A 17,709-nucleotide genomic window follows, 5' to 3' on the forward strand; every position below is an offset into this window, starting at 1 on the left:
GCTCCCCTCTGCCACTCTTAGCAGGCAATCAGCGGACGGAGGGCAGGGCTGGAATGAAAAAGGCTTTGGATCTCAGTGACAGGAGATGAAAGTTGCGAAAACTCTGCCCAGGTTTCTGCTCTGGATCAACTTTCCAGGTTATAGGATGAACAAACTCTTAAGACTGGCGGTGGTGCGTCCTCCCTGGGACTCGTGCCTTTGTCCGCCACGCCGGCTCAGAGCCGCTGCGCTCACAGTCCCGGCACCTGCCGGGTGTGCACCCCACCCTCCCGGCGTGCTGGAGCCTCCTCCGCCGCCGCGGGCCCTGCTCCACCAAGCACATGCGCACTGGCGACGCCGGGCCGGCGCCTTCAGTCTCCTCCTCCGCCGCCTCCCGATTCCGCAGTCACTTCCTGCAGCTGTTTCCCTGTGGGTCCGTTTGGACTGACTTTTGACAGTCAGCCTTCAGCTGTGGAGGGGGCTCTGCCCGGCCAGCCGAGAAAGTTACGCGGAGGGAGGCGGAGTAGAATCGGGCCGAGCCAGGCGTGGAGGACGGACGGCGGCGGGCGTCCGGGGCAGGCGCGGCGCCCAGACTCCCGGCGCGTCCCGGGGGTTCCGGTAAGTGCGGGCGATCCCGAGCCTCGGGGCATTTAGGACATTTAGGAGCACCAGAGCGACCAGGCTAGCAGTTCCTTTCCGGTGCGGTCTTTCCACCTGCCCTCCACGTGACCGGCTTGCGGTGCTTTTATTTATCTGTTTGTTTTTAAAGCATTTCACGTGTACTGTTTGGATCCTCTAGCTGTGGAGCTGCCTTGGCCCTAGCGCTTGCCCCCGCCCCGTGGGAGACCCGGGATTCCATCTTTCGTGATGGCATCCTCATGGGTGCGTGAGTGCGTGTGCGTGTATGTGTGTGTGTGTGCGTGTATGTGTGTGTGTGCGTGTATGTATGTATATGTGAGTGCGCTCTCTTGTGTATGCATGCACGTTTTAGAAATGTAAGATATATGTGGGCGATGCTGAAGTATATGTAGCTCTGATTCAAATATGTGAAAGGTTTCCTAGGATTCGGGCCAGTCATAACTGAGACTGGAGAACATTCACCAGTTCACCAAGGCCTCTTCTTCCCCAGGTTCTTTCGTTCTTTTGGGTCTTCCTTCTGTGATATACCTTACAACTGATTATTGTTTTATTTTCCTCTCTCATTCCTTCTCGCTGTGTTCTGATGACCTCTGAATAATGCTCACCGTCTTTCCCTCATTTTCGGAATTCCCAGTTACAGACTTACCTAGTTTCCTGAGGTGCTAGTAACCTGTTCTCTTATTGTCTTTCCTTTCCTCCGAAGATTTCTCCAAATGAGAAAGTGGTTGTCTTTAATGCAGTATGTGAAGAGTAGGCCCTAGTTCGATCATGAAAACTATGCTATATGATCATTCCTTTTCTTTAAACAGGGTAGACTGAGAAGCTTTGATTTTCTTTATTGTCCCCTCAACTCTTTCCATACCAGGACATTAACCACCATAAATCCTTCATTTATGCTACTTCAAGCATTAAATTGAATGGCTTTTATGATCTGAGGAATATTTTATTTACATCAGGCGTCAAGTTAGTTTCTTTTAATTTAATGCAGTAGTTGAACAGACCTGAGTCCTATATGCTTTGAATCTCTTTATATTCCACCATATCTGCTTTCACTGAAGGCTTTGTTTTTAGATTTTTATTTTATGCTAGTTTTTTTTTTTTTTTTGCAAGTATAGTAATACCTGATGTAATTGTCTTGTATAGATACTTTTGGGGGAGTTGACATCATTTTGATTGTTAAATATTACAAGAAAGAATTTTGGACTATCTAGGTATTCTTTAAACATTAAAAGGTAAAATGTGATAGTGGGTAAGTTTGTACTGTATGAGAATTTTTTCTTCAATTCAAGAGATTTTATCAGGCCTTTATTATGATGGAAGCCTGTAGACCACGCTGGGGGAGACACATGCTGGTATTTCCTCAAGTGGGAGTGAACTTTTATAAAACAAGTCCAGACATGTCTAGGCCATTGGTAACATTTGATTTTCTCTTTATATTGTGTATTTCCTTTATCAAGATGTTTTAACATCCTCCTCCATCATTTATCTCTGAGCTGGCAGCTTGTCATTGGCACTTTGGTATCCTTTTGTTTCTGTACAGGTGGTATATGTAGTCTTTTAATATTACTAATTGTCATGATTAGGTAGTTAAAATTTTTAAAAAGGGGTCTTTGTCCCCGTAGTTTTCTTTTTTAAAATATCCGTATTTGCCTTTGCTTTCTGAATGTCTTTACTTGGTTTAATTGAGAGGAATAATGTGATTATAGAGAACATGACTTTTTAAATGTTCTAAATCTGTATTGCTTTTTAAAAAATATTCTCAGAGGTATGGACAGCATATTTCTGCTTGAGAATAAAATAACATTATTGTTTTTCTAAATATTATGCTTATTCAACAATATGCTTATATGCTTATTCAACAATATGCTTATATGCTTATATCAACAATATATGCTTATATTCAACAATAAGAAATATTGTTGAATACTATGACTAATGATGTATGTACTTTGCCATTTAGTACATTATTTTCCCATTGCACTGATAACCTCTCCTGCTCTAAGAGCCTGAATTTAGTACAAAAACTGTTATTTGGTTGAAATTTACAGGTGTAGATACTTATTAAATGTGGTAAAAGAGATTTAACTTTTCAAAATTGTTCTTGGTTGATTTCAGTAAATCTATTATCATAAAACCTATACTTTTCTATTGCAGATGGAAAATTTTGGCACTTAAAATAGCTATGTTCTATTGACCAAAAAGAGGTTTTAATAGTATTGAAAGTGAAAGGAATAGAGGATTTTGAGATAAGGATTTTAATTTGGGTCAGTTAGAATCGTGGGAACTCAAAGCGCATAGTGTGGTTCATTTTGAGATACGCAGGGTTAGGGGCTTCCCTCATAGGTCAGTTGGTAAAGAAATCACCTTCAATGCAGGAGACCCCATTTTGATGCCTGGATCAGGAAGATCCACTGGAGTAGGGATAGACGCACTCCAGGATTCTTGGGCTGAGCTTGTGGCTCAGCTGGTAAAGAATCCGCCTGCAGTGCAAGAGACCTGGGTTTGATCCCTGGATTGGGAAGATTCCCTGAAGAAGGGAAAGGCTACCAACTCCAGTATTCTGGCCTGGAGAATTACCTACATCAAATAGTGCATGAAGTAAGCGTCCAGCGGGGTACTGGATCATACTGCCAGGGCCCCAGTATAATTCTAGTTCCTCAGTCTTTTCAACTATTTGCTTTCTCTTATAGTCTCTATTGTTTCCCTCAGAAAAACCCAGTATGTTCCAATCCCAGTTCAGTTTTACCTGTTTCTCCTGCCTCTGACCCAGATGGCAACTTCTAATCTTGAGTATCTCAAAATGAACCACACTATGCGCTTTGAGTTTCCACGATTCCAATTAACCCAAATTAAAATCCTTATCTCAAAATTTACTCTAGAGAGAGAAATAAAATACTCTGATTTTATAGGAGATTAATGAATCAATCTAAGGCTACATGAGGTGGGGTCTTCAACTTGAGCCTGTGGGGCACAGGCATGTAATATGAATAGAAGCAGCAGGCTGAGTGGGCACTTGAGGCGGCCTAGAGAAGACAAGCTTGGGTACCCAGGACAGTGCCTCTCAATACTCAGTAGCTATTGTTGCCCATGTAGGACTATGGTCCAAGTGTTGTCAGATCCCCCTTTTATCAAGAGGAGCCACAAATCTTTTGATTTTGAAATGTTGACAACCAATTCAATTTAAAAATGAAAGCAAAATGAAACACTGTGTATTCCAAACAGAGCACATCTGTGGCTGCATGTGGCCTTCAGGTTGTTTGCAACCTCCACTTTGAAGATTCAAATCAATTTTTTTGGTATTACTAGTTGATCAGAAGGTACATGTTTGTTTATTTTTGTCACATTTAGTGACTCAAGAGTTTTTCCAAGATATTAGAGTATATGTCTAATATTAGCTATTAGATATATAGAGTTCCTGGATAGTTAAGCTAGTTCTAGAAGTGTTTGCAGTAGTTTGAACAGTGACACTCTTGATTTCACTGTTTTTTATATTATTTGGATGCAAAGATAGTTTGCATGAAAAGGGGATATTTGCTAAGGTTCTCTGCTGGTGGGATTTTTTTTTTTTTTTTGTCTATGTATGATTATCATCAAGAGTGTTTTAAGTGTGCCTGAGGGAAGGGGTCTGGACTGGGTGACCTTTGATGTTCATTTCAGTCATGTGACTTTTAGATTTAATTAGCCATGGATGCAATGCTATTAATGTTCATGGGCCAGAGGGACTGCAGTTGGAACTGTGCCAGGCAAAATCAAGCCAAATCCATAAAGCTCTTCTCAGTGGAAGAGTGTTGTGTCAATGTGGATTAACAGATGGGGGAAGTGAGGGAATGAGGGAAAAGAAAGGGAGTCCCAGAGATAGTTTAGAGAAGTAGAGGAAGGAACCTATGATGTGGTCATTTACATATCATATTGCTGATGACACATTTTTAAGTTTTTTTTTTTTCAATATTTGCTGTTGATTCAGATTTGAAGACCTGACTTCTCCTCATCCTTTGGATGATGCCCAAGGCTTTTCTACCCAATGATCCTCTTGCAACACGCCGGGCTTCCTCCGCCTAAGCGGCCCTCATCCTCTCCTCCTATGTCAGTGGCCGCCAGGTCTACAGGAGCCTTGCAGCTTCCACCGCAGAAGCCTTTTGGGCAGGAGGCTTCCTTGCCTTTGGCTGGAGAAGAAGAGCCACCTAAGGGAGGGGAACAAGACACTGCCCTGGAGGAGCTATGTAAGCCCCTGTACTGCAAGCTCTGCAATGTCACCTTGAACTCAGCGCAGCAAGCCCAGGCTCATTATCAGGTAAGGGAAGAAAAGAAAAATCAAGCATCTAGTGGGAGAACATTTCAGGGCTCTGCCCAATTCACAGGTGTCTATGAAATGACCATTTGTGCCTGGCATAATACAATGGCTAAGTGTTTGGCTAAAAGCACAGTGTTGCTACTTTAAAAGAAAACATCACTTTTCGTGGAATGGGATTTCTTTCAACTTCCTACACTTAGCTGTGTGGCATCAGTTTACCTGGGGTTTTGTGTGCGTGTGTGCTCAGTTGCTTCAGTCACGTCTGACTCTTTGTGACCCTGTGGACTGTAGCCCTCTGGGCTCCTCTGTCCAGGGGATTTTCCAGGCAAGAATACCAGAGTGAGTAGCCATTCCTTTCTGTAGGGGATCTTCCTAACCCAGGGATGGAACCCACTTCTTTCACATTTCCTGCATTGGCAGACAGATTCTTTACCACTGGTGCCACCTGGGAAGCCATCTGTTGTTTTAGGCAAATAAAATCACCTATGCATGTTTGAACCTGTGGTCCTAAGGAGATCAGTTGTTTGAAGTATTGTGTACCATACTCAATTCAGTGTTAAAATTGTCTGAAAGAATTAGTTTTATAAATGTTCTCTTCCAGCTAATGCAGTTTGTATCAGTTCAGAATATTCTTTGTCTATGAATCTTAAGCTTTTCCTTTTGACCTCTGTCACTGCTAAGGAAAACACAGGTATGTTTCTTGATTGTTTTCTGTGTATAAAATTATGTCCTCTTTTTTTTTTGAGAAAAGAGATCTAAGAAGCCATTGAGGCCAAATGCCATTGAATGAAAATATGTTTTCTGGGTCATATTGATTTGACTATTTATTCTCTGCATGAATATCTGAAATAATAGGACAGTATGGTAGAAGGATATTTGTTAGGAAGATGTTTCTCCTGTTGTGCCTCTGTAACTTCCTTCAAGTTTTTATTTACTCTGGGTGTAAGTCTTTGCTGTTCTGTTTAGGGCTGATCTTCAAGGTGGCTAATTGCGTCACTTCATGATTGTACATCAGAGACATTTTAATGGTGAATTGTTTTCTTTGGGATTTAGGGGGAGACATGTTACTTGTATGGAGTTCCTGTTGTTGGCTTGATTTTGCCCTCCAACGCAAAGAGTTAATTATATCATCCGATCTTGGCATGTCGCTGTTGCTCCTTGACCAGTGTGTTCGTCGCTCTGTCGTGTCTGACTCTTTGATCATTATTGGTTCATAAAAGCCTCTTCTGGATTTATCTTACGTTTCTTTCTTTCCCCATCCCCCACTCTCATCCCCTCTGTGTATCACTTCCCATGACAGTGGTTTGACACGGCTTCTTCTTTTGCCAGTTTTACTTTTCAGTTGTGGCCTGTTAGGATGATCCATGTCAGATTCAACTCACAGTGCTATTAACAACTTTGTCTTCATTTGTTTCTGTGGCATGTTTGGTCTTATGGCCTACGACTCATGGAAATCAAGCCTGGTTTCTAAAGTTTTGATTTTTTGCTGTTTAAACCATTAACTTGGGAGCAAGTTAATTGTGTGTCATATACGCATGTAAGTACCATGTACAGAAAAGTTGTCTGCTTTTATGAGGGAAAACTCTTGGGCAATATGTAATTTAAATATATGTGCATGGATTGTACATACACCTCCTGCCTTTTTCCTTCCTAATATCTCTTTGTGACAGTGATGGATGCTTCTGGTTATGCATAGAGTTCAGTTTGATCAGAGTCATTGGATTATAAGGCTTAAACTAGATAAGAAAGAGAACCAGAATTTATTTAGGTTTTTTCCTTTTCTTCTACACTTGTGTGTATGTGTGCTCTGAACTTTTTAGCTGATGAGTAATATATACTTAATTTCAGCTTCCTTGGTGATACAGTGAATATATGAATTAGAAAATATAAGAAAATGGAATTAAATTTTAGATAATCAGAATTTTTAAGTGGAAAAGTTGGAGAAGGACAGCCTGTTCTAGAAACAATTTAAGCAGCCAAGAACTGAGGAAAAGTAGAGTAGAGAAGAAGCACACTGGTACCTAGAGAGTGGAACCTAATAGAAAACAACAAGTTTGAGTGTAATAAAAGCCAGTTCTTAAGAGCTCAGAAGCAAACATTTGAATGAAACCAGTGTTACTGCTAATTCTTAGGGGAAGAAGTTTTCTTCCTCTAAGAAACAAAGCAAGCTGTTCATGTATAAAAGTACAGAGCAGTTTCATTAGGATAGCATACTGCTAAGTCACTTCAGTTGTGTCCGACTCTGTGCGACCCCATAGAGGCAGCCTACCAGGCTCTGCCGTCCTTGGGATTCTCCAGGCAAGAACACTGGAGTGGGTTGCCATTTCCTTCTCCAGTGCATGAAAGAGAAAATAGAAAGTGAAGTCCCTCAGTCGTGTCCGACCCTCAGTGACCCCATGGACTGCAGCCTTCCAGGCTCCTCCATCCATGGGATTTTCCAGGCAAGAGGACTGGAGTGGGGTGCCATTGCCTTCTCCATAGGATAGCATAGAAGAAAGCTAATCCAGAAATGAAATCTGGATTTCAACCTGAGAGAAATGTCAGCATTCGAGAGTGTGGATCAAAGGGTAGATCAGAATAATAAATAGTCTGAGTGTGAACACAACATATGTGGGTGCACCAACATAGGAAAAAAGCATAGAAATGTTATCCTGAAAGATACATCGAAGACTATACCAAGGGTACACGAATAGGCTGTGATTTAGGAAGTCTTCTAGAGACAAGGGTAAAACTAATAAGTGAGGCTTACTGAGGACCAGAAATGGGCAGAATAGCAATGATTGTACACTGATACAGCAAGGTGGCTGATGAGATGATGGAAATAAAGTTCTATTTCAACTCTAAAACATGCTTTGTAATTTTTTAATACTGACTGGTACCAAGACCACAGATTCATTATGTGTGAGATAAAATGGATCAGTGGTAGCCTATTTATAAGCTAGAAACACATTCATGTGAGGTAATAAATCACAGTTGATTACATTACTCAAAATGTTTTAGTCAGTTGATGCCATTGTTGAAATGTCAAAGTTTCAAATTGCCCAGGGTATTGTAAACAGCCTTCAGTCTGGTTTGTGTGGTGTTACGGTAGAGACTGACCATATCATGCTCCAGTAATCCAGGACACACAATGGAAACTGCTCAACAAATACTTCCCTTTAAGCTCACTGAGATTTTCCCCTGCCATCCTTGTGTTCCTAAGCTGGGGCTGCCTTAGTGATGACCCATGCACATCAGTGGTCATCACAGATTTAGTTCTATTCCTAGGACTTTTTAACCCAGTCAGCTTGCTTCAAAATAACGCTTTGCTATTGTTTCATTTTTAATGATGGTACATATTTTTGTGGTCTCAAAATGATGACTTTAGTTATAATTTAAAGTAAAACCTTTGGAGGAAAAATATGTATTCATTTTATTAAAATCTGTCTGTAGGCTTCAGGTGACTTAGGGTAAGCCAGACATGGAGCAACATAATACTGTTTCAGCAGCATAATTGCCCAGAGGAAGAATCACTTTAGGATAGAAGGTCATTAATAGAAATGTAAAAAGCAAAAAGCATTAGATAAATTTTGCTAAGGCCTCTACATTTTGAAATAACATCAACCATTTTTTCCTGTTAATTCATGTAACTCATTTGAAAAAGAACTAGTTATTCAAGGTACATTTTAAAAATCTGTCATCAACATAGATTTCTATTCATAATATTTAGTAGCCAAACAACAACCTACCATAGTAAGTAGATTAATTTGAAAAACACAGAACACAGGGCAAAAAAGTAGTTCTAGAATTGAAATACATAAGGTAGTGACCTTAATTCATAATTCAGAGGATACAGCTGATGTTATCCCCAAATTTAAAATACTGATTTTGGCACATACATTTTTACGTTGATCACCCAGCTTTGGATGATGCCAGCTTTGGATGGCATAATCTCTAATGTCAGCTAATGTTTATGTTTTTCGCTCCCCCCCCCCCACCCCGCCCCACCCCGCCACCAAATTTCCCATTTGATTGTTTTCCAGTTGAACTTGCAGTGTACTGAGAGTGGTCAAAATAAACTTTGTTGGTGGATAGAAGCTCTCTGTGACCCTGTTAGCTGGATCTCACCACCTTTCTGCTTCCCTGTCGCATCCTGCCTACATCTTGCACGCTTAGTCACTCAGTCATGTCTGACTCTTTGTGACACAGGGCAGGCGGATTCTTGACTGCTGAGCCACCAGGGAAGCCCCCTCCCTACCTGGTTTCTTTGCATTTCACAATAGATATCCTTTCTTCTTTACAAGGCTGATTCCTCACCCTGTGCTCGGGATTTCATCACCTGTCATCCCTTCTTTACCTCAATCAGATTAAAAACATGCTTAGGTTTTTTCCCCCATGTCAATAAAAATAGCGACAAAAACCTTCCCTTTCCTTTTAATTCCTCTTGTTAGCAATCTTTCTTTTCTTCTGTCCTTAAGAGTTCTGCTGGATATACTTGTCTTCTTCAAGTTTTCATTTCCCTACCCACCATACTCTGGTTTCCATTCCAGTATTCTAGTGAAATGGTCCTTTTCAAGGCTGTCTGTGACATTAGAGGTGAAATCTAGCTCCTTCTCACTTAGCCTCTTTGTAGCATTTGCACTGGTAACAGCTTACTCCTTAAAACATTCAAAGATATTTTTCTCAAAATAATGCCTATAGAATAAAGATTTATAATGAAAAGCAGTAATCACCTGTTCTCACTTCCACAGCTATGCCCTACCTTTTCTTCTCTATTCTTCTTTCTGCCTCCCATCTTGGGTTGGCTCTAGTTTTATTTTGACAACATCAAGTTTTATAACATTTTTGTTTATTCTATAATCAGATTAAGTTTCCTATGGTTGATATTTGCAAGTTGACTTGAATTGTTAAAAATTGATATTTAGCTTTTGTATTATTAGTAGGGAAATGTTCAGTGCAAAGCTATTTATTTCTTTCTGTTTCCAATGTCATGGTTCCACACCACTTAAAAGAGATGTTCAAATGGATAGCTCTTTCTTGAAAGTCACCAGTTCCTCAAAATCATTCCCTTTTAGTTTCCTTCAGATGTGTATTATAACTTTGAAATAGCTTTTTGTTTTTCCCTGAGTTTCTCACACTTTCTTAAAAAAAATAGAAGATTCTTATGCCTTAAAAAAATCTGCTGCTGCTGCCGCTAAGTTGCTTCAGTCGTGTCTGACTCTGTGCTACCCCATAGACGGCCTCCTACCACGCTCCTCTGTCCCTGGATTCTCCAGGCAAGAACACTGGAGTGGGTTGCCATTTCCTCCTCCAGTGCATGAAAGTGAAAAGTGAAAGTGAAGTCGCTCAGTCTGTCCATGGGATTTTCCAGGCAAGAGTACTGGAGTGGGGTGCCATTGCCTTCTCCGTAAAAAAAATCTACTAGCTTCTTAATCTTTCTTTTTATTGTTTATAATCCATTTCACTTATCTTCATGAAACCCACTGATTGCTTGTTCTAATTTGAACCAGATACTTTACATTTGGATCATGACTTCATTGTGTATCTTTTTTTGTTTCCAGTAGTTTTTCATTGCTTTCATTTCCCCCCTTCTTTTTGTTACATGATATATCTTTATCATATCCTCATTTTCCCCTCCAAACTCTTGATCACTCTATGTATTGTGTGGAATCTCCTTTTTGCCCCCAGATCCTTCTGTCTTCTTGCTCCATTCTCAACTGGTTGCCCTCTGAGTTTGCTGCACAGCTGTTAGTTTTGAATTTTTCTTCATTGCTCTATGGCTTAGGTTGCCATTTTCTAAATATGCATGTTTTCCTTTTTTTATCCTGTTTTGTTGGAGTACATCTTCACATTACTTGAAGGAAGAAAGGATAAATATAAATGTAAATTACAGCACATTTCTCTCTCTTTAAAGTGAAGTAGTAATGAGTGGAAAATAATATTTTTCTGAGACACCTTTGTGTGTCTAAAAATGTCTGTATTAGAACTTCATACTTGACAGTTTGGTTCCAGGTTGACTATTATTTTCCTAAAAGGTTAAAAGCTATACCGCATTGTGTGTGCATGTATACCTGTGTGTTTTGTTTTGTTTTTATCTTCCTAGTGTTGCTGGAGAGAAATCTTATTCAGATTCTTTTTCTCTTGTGGGTGACCCACTTTAATTTTGGGCTTTTTTTCCCTGGAAGTTTTTCGGCTTTCTTTTTTATCCTTGGTATCTAAAATTTCAGAGTGATGGGTGTGCTTCGGTCTGGGTCTTCATTCATCTGTCCCTGTCAGCCCTAGAGGATCCTTTCAGTTTGCATACTCTCATTTCTCTTGAGCTCTGGGGAATTTTCTTTGATATGATTTCCTTGATAATATTCTTCTCTATATTTCTCTTTTTTTCCCCTGGTAATTCTATTAGCACTATCTTGGATTAGCTGGATTGATTCTTCATATTTCTTATTTCTCCCTTTTATTGAATTTCTGAGAGGTATTCTTGAATTCTAATGCTGTGTTGAATTTTTTTAATTTTGATAATCATATCTTTAATTTTTAGGGGTATATTGATTTATTATTTTCTTTTCTAGCATCTGTTTTATAGGATATTAGTTAATATATCATGGGGTCAGACTAGTGTTCAAGTTCTAGTACGAAATACTCACTAGATGTATGGTATTGGAAATATACCCTAATTTCTCTATGCCTCATGAAGATGGTGATGATAATGATGATACTTATCATACCTGCAAGTTAGTAGGTATAAAATATTTAGGACAGCTCCTAGTACTTGAGTGAGTCCTTAATTGTGTTTAGTTGTCCTAAGGTGCAATGGAGCAGGGTGGTTTGGACTCTGGAACAAGAGTGTTCTCATTTCTGGCATTTACTTGTGGCTTTGGGCAACTTTTATTTTATTTTATTAACTTCTAAATGTGAATAGTTTTATTGTATAAAATGCTTCTTAAAAATTTCTGCATGCACCTCATCAGATTCCCCCAATATTAATATTTTATATACCTAAAGTATAGTTATCAAAATCAGGAACTCAATACTGATAACAACAATATTATCTGCTCTACAGACTGTTTTGTTGTTCAGTTGCTAAGTCATGTTTGACCCTTTGTGACCCCATGGACTGTAGCACACCAGGCTTCCCTGTCCTTCACCATCTCTCAGAGTTTGCTCAAACTCTTGTCCATTGAGTTGGTGATGCCATCCAACCATCTCATCCTCTGTCGTCCCCTTCTCCTCCTGCCTTCAATCTTTCCCAGGATCAGGGTCTTTTCTAGTGAGTTGGCTCTTCGCATCAGGGGGGCCAGAGCATTAGAGCTTCAGCATCTGTCCTTCCAATAAATATTCAGGGTTGATTTCCTTTAGGATTGACTGGTTTGATCTCCTTCCATTCCAGGGGAGTATCAAGAGTCTTTGCCAGCACCATAATTCAAAAGCATCAATTTTTCGGTGCTCAGCCTTCTTTATGGTCCAACTCTCACATCCGTACGACTACTGGAAAAACCATAGTTTTGGCTATACAGACCTTTTACATTTCATCAATTGTTTACTAATGTCCTTTCTCTGGTTCAGGGATTCAATCCTAGATAAATTTTTGCATGTAGTGTTATGTGTTCTTTAATGTGGATGGGTTAAATTTTTCTATGCTTTTTACTGTCTTGCAGTTTTTGAGTTGTTTTGTAGAATGACCCAATTTGGGTTTGTTTGTTGTTTTCTCATGATTGAATTCAGGTTATGTGGGGGTTTTTTTGGACAGGAATACCACAGAACTGATGTTGTGTCTTTCCCATTTTTTCATATTGGAAAGGACTTGATGTGAATATTTCCATCACTGCTGCTGTTCACTTTTGATCACTGATTAAGGTGGTGCCTGCTGGGGCTCTCCTTTGTAAAATTACTGTTTTTCTTCTTATGTTTAATAAGTATCATATGGGGAAACACCTTGGGACTATGTGAATATTTCTCATTCTATTTTTACATAGTGATGTACATAATAGTGATAATAGCATCTATTAATGATTTTTCCCTGCAGTAATTATTACCGTGGTGTTTGCCAAATGGTGATTTTTCTGCTTCAATCATTCTTTCTATATTTGTAGTTAGAATTTTACTTTAATGAAGAACTTTCCCAAATAATTAGTATCACTATGGATTGTAGATTCTTATATTAATTCAGGGATATAAATACTTACTATAATTTATTTTGATGTATTCACTGTCTCACATTTGACCAGTGTGTTTCCCTTCAGGCTGGTGCTTATATTCATTTGACATGTCCCCATTATTTTTGGTGTAGTTCCTTACTTTCTGACAATACAAAGTATTCCAGGATTTTTTGGTACCTTCCCCATGTCAACCATTTCTTCAAGGAGCCAGTTTTTTTTTTTTTTTTTAATTGGAGAATGGTATTTAGAGACCAAAATCTGAGTGTTGGGTGTGCCTTTTGGTACTCGAGTGTCATTGCTTCTAGATCTTCTTATGATAGAGCTAGTTATATATGTTTCATTATACACAGCACACACATTCACACACACGCACACGTACACACTCACAGTACACATAAAAATAGTTCTGGGATTGATAATCTATGTCCTTTTGGAAAATAAGCATGCTAATGAGAGGATAATATTTATGTCTTGTTCTTTTGGTGTCTAGCATTATAGTGTGTAGTCAAAATACTGTTTTACAAAATTACTTAGGTTACAAAGATGCTGCTCTGCTAGTGTTGTCCTTTGTAAAGTTATTGTTTTTCTTTTTGTGCTTGGTAAGTATTATGGGAGAGATACTTTCAGACTGACTATGTGAATAGTTTTTTCCTTCCCTCCTCCTTTGGTGTGGTCATGTGATTTTTTCATACAGTTAGGCTTATTTCTGTTTGTACTTATTTCACTTTGGGTCTTCCCCAATTCTTGTTGACTTTGATTCTTTTTCTAAGCCTGTAGAATGTTAATATAGTTCTAAAAGTCAGAATCATACAAAAAGGTGTATTTATTTAGAGTTTTAATTCATTTTTATTGGAGTAGAGTTGCTTTACAATGTTGTGTTAGTTTCCACTGCACAGCAAGGTTAATCAGCTATATGTATACATATATCCCTCTTTCTTGGATTTCCTTCCCTTCCAGGTCGCCACAGAGCACTAACAGAGTTTCCTGAGCTATACAATAGGTTCTCACTAGTTATCTCTTTTATACTTAGTATCAATAGTGTATGTATTTCAATCCTAATCTCTCAATTCATCCCACACCCCCGCTCCCCACCTGGTCTCCATATGTTTGTTCTCTACACCTGTGCAAAAGGTATATTTAGAAAGGTGTCACATTATATAATCCCTTGTACTCCTTTTTCATTTTCTCCTCATTTACACTATTTTATATGATTTTACCAACCTGTTCAGTTATTTACTGTTTTACTACCTGATTTGTCGGTTTTTAATGGTATCCCAACTGTTGCCTATTACAGAATCAATGAGCTTATTCTACTTTCCTTTTCCCATTTTTGTTGCATTATTTCCATTGTGTCATAATGTATAATATTTAAACATTAATCTTTCACTGTCATCTTCACCTTTTTAGTGTTTGATACAGTTCAGTTCAGTCTCTCAGTCGTGTCCAACTCTTTATGACCCCATAGACTGCAACATGCCAGGCTTTCCTGTCCATCACCAACTCACAGAGCTTGCTCAAACTCATGTCCATTGAGTTGGTGATGCCATCCAACCATCTCATCCTCTGTCGTCCCTTTCTCTTCCTGCCTTGCCTTCAATCTTTCCCAGGATTGATCAATTTAGACACCTGAAAATAACATCAGTCCTTTTGGTGGTTTCCCCAGTCATTTCTTGGGTGAATGAAGTGTTAGTAGATTTTTCAAGAGTGCCTTTTAAGTACTGAATTCCTAAGGTCTTGTGTATTTAGAAATATTTTTTATAGTCTTCACATTTGATACAGGAATAGTTGGCTGGGCATAAAATCCATGGTTCACACCTTTATTTTTTTAAAAAGGCTGTTCCATTATTGCCTTGCTTTGTGTATTGTGGATGCCATTCTAATTCCTTAACCTTTGCAAGTTATTTGATTTTTGCCTGGAGAGTTTAAGAGGACTTTTTTTTTTTCTTTTCTTTGAAGTCTCATACAGTTTAAAAGATCGACTGGAGATTTGATTGTTCTGGGTTAATTTTCCCAGATACCTGGCATGCCTTTTCAATATGTAGATTCAGATCTTCATTTACTTTTGGACAATTTTAGACACTTTTGAACAATTATAGTTTCAAATGTTAGTTCTGTTTGATTGTTTGATTTTGCTTTTCTTCTCTGGGGACTCCAGTTCTATATAAGTCACTCTTTCTTGTCTTCCACTTCTATTGCTTCCTCTCTTGACCCTTTACATTTTTTAATTTTTATCATTTTTATTTTCTTGACTGCTTTTCCGTCTTTCTTCAATGCCTCTTACTACATTTCATTTGAGTCTATTCTTTGACAGTTGGGTTTACTCCTCATTTTGGATATAAGTACTTTTTACTTTCTAGAATTTAATTATCCTTCTTTTCATTTCTCATTATATTTTGCCTAATTTTTCTTTGTACAATTTGAATTCCTATTTCAAGGTGATTTTTTTTATATCCCCAAATTTTGTTTGAATATATATTTAATTCTGTTTGGAGTGTTGTTTTCTTTTGTTTCTTTTTGTTTGTTTTGGAGGTGTAATTCATTTGCTGAGATGTATTTTTTTGGTAACTTTGTGTAGAATTGATTTCTTTTTGTGTATTTAGTATGTGGGTTTTGGGTAGTTTATGAGATTCATAATTCAGTGGCAACCTCTTCTATCACTGTAGCAAAGTCCAGTTCTTTAATAATTTTTTTTTTTTTTTATGGTGGTCCAGAGAGTGTTTGTATGTCCTCTGATTTTTTTTAAAAAATTCACTTTTGACTGCACTGGGTCACTGTTGCTGTGCAAGGGCTTTCTCTAGTTGTGGTGAGCAGGGGCTACTCTCTAGCTGTGGCACGCAAGACCCAGAATGTGCGGGCTTCGGTAGTTGTGGCTTGTGGGCTCCCGAGTACAGGCTCAGTAGTTATTGCACATCGGCTTAGCTGCTCTGAGGCATGTGGAATCTTCCTGGACCAAGGATTGAACCTGTGTCTCCTACACTGGTAGGCAGATTCTTTGCCACTGGACCACCTGGAAAGTCCTGTCTTCTGAATTTTGCTTTGTTCTTTTTTGTCCTGAGGATGCTGACTTTTCCCATTGCTTCTCTTCCTCTTCACCTGCTTGTTGCCAAAGGGTGCTGCTCCCCTCCTTTTTGCCTTTTTTCCCTCTAAAAGCCACTTTGAAGATAGCCACTTCAGATCATGTGTACATTTAAGTCCCTGTCTAGCAGTCGGTGACTGGATCATGCTTTAATATTTATAAAATTGGGGGATTTACTTTTTCTGGTGGTGGTTATAAAGCAATCTTAGCTTTATAATCTAGCTGCAAGCTCCTTCTCTATGTCCTTCGGTTGTTGTTGGACTGCTCTCGCTTACTGTGAAGGCTTGTGGCAGGAGCATGAGTGATTACTCATTGGGATTTGATGTCTTTTCTTTTTTACTTACTGTTATTTTGGAGTCTGGGCATTCTGTGGCTTCTAGTTGTATGGAGGGCATGGATTTTGTGTTTTGTCTTTCTTATTGTTCTGTGTTGTTTGTGGAGGATGTATGGAGAAACGCAAATCTAGGCAGCCTCTATGGAGCTATCTGAAAACTCTTGGGTAAATGATTAACTCATTGAACTTAGTTTCCTAATGTGTAAAATGGGGACAGTAATTTTACCTACTTGATAGAGATTTCATGATGGTTAAATGAGATAATATTGATAAAGTGTTTAGAACACTACCTGTCACATGAGTGCTCAAAATTGTTAGTCGCCATTGTTATCATTAATGTATGGATGCGATATTTGCTCAAATACTGCTGTAGATACTGGTTTGGAATTAAATGCCTGATACTATCTAAGGTTGATCCCTCCTGTAATCCTGTGTACCTCATTTTCTTCTGCCTTTTTATGGACTGTGGTTCTGTAACTGTGGTATAGGTCCTGCATATCTGTTCTTTTGTTTTACTGACTTCCTCCTGTTGCCATGCAAACAAGCCTAAGCCATCTTAAATTTTTTTTCCTACTGATTCATTTCCCCTTCTAACTCTGTACTCTGTTTCTCTGCTCCATGTTGTAGTAGAACTTGTCCGTATAGCTGCCTGTATTATACTGGTTGTCTCCATTTTCACCTCTCCCATTCTTTCCCTTCATGTGGTCTTTTATCCCCCACTACTCTACTGAAGTGGTTCTTACCAAGGTTATTCTTTATATCTGTTATATCTGTATCTTTTCAAATCCACTGTTACTTCTCTGTGCTGACCTGGTAGAACCATTCCTTTTTTTGTTATTGCTGTTTTAAAATCATTTTGAAGCCCCTCAGACACAAAAAATATTTGAAATAATATAATGGACATGTGTATTTGTCATGTAGCTTCTAGAATGAAAAGCTAGAGTCATCTAGCTTCAGTTCAATTGAACTTGTGTCCTTTCCCAACTAAGCTGCTCCTATCTGAAAGGTCAGTTTTCATTCTAGTCACAAAGAAAGGCAATGCCAAAGAATGTTCAAACTACCACACAGTTGCACTCATCTCACATGCTAGCAAAGTAATGCTCAAAATTCTCCAAGCTAGGCTTCAACAGTATGTAAATAGAGAACTTCCAGATGTTGTAGCTGGATTTAGAAAAGGCAGAGGAACCAGAGATCAAATTGCCAATATCTGCTAGATCACAGAAAAACTAAGAGAATTCCAGAAAAAACATCTGCT

The 17,709-nt window shown here is 38.9% G+C and overlaps 1 protein-coding gene across 4 annotated transcripts in view; it reads left to right on the forward strand.

Annotated features, from left to right (window-relative positions):
- The first annotated feature begins 319 nt into the window (after window positions 1–319).
- ZMAT3 (zinc finger matrin-type 3) overlaps window positions 320–17,709 on the forward strand; it is a 38,909-nt gene continuing 21,519 nt past the window's right edge. Inside the window, exons 1-2 of one of the 4 annotated variants that reach the window (XM_061415416.1) lie at window positions 320–597; window positions 4,583–4,909. In XM_061415416.1, coding sequence (XP_061271400.1) covers window positions 4,640–4,909 — 270 coding nt within the window. In that variant the 5' untranslated portion in view covers window positions 320–597; window positions 4,583–4,639. Of the gene's footprint in view, window positions 598–633; window positions 862–885; window positions 2,159–4,582; window positions 4,910–17,709 lie in introns of those variants that run through there. The other 3 variants (XM_061415412.1, XM_061415414.1, XM_061415413.1) reach the window with 3 other exon arrangements.

The sequence above is a fragment of the Bos javanicus genome, chromosome 1 (genome assembly GCF_032452875.1).
Source record: "Bos javanicus breed banteng chromosome 1, ARS-OSU_banteng_1.0, whole genome shotgun sequence".
NCBI lineage: Eukaryota > Metazoa > Chordata > Mammalia > Artiodactyla > Bovidae > Bos > Bos javanicus.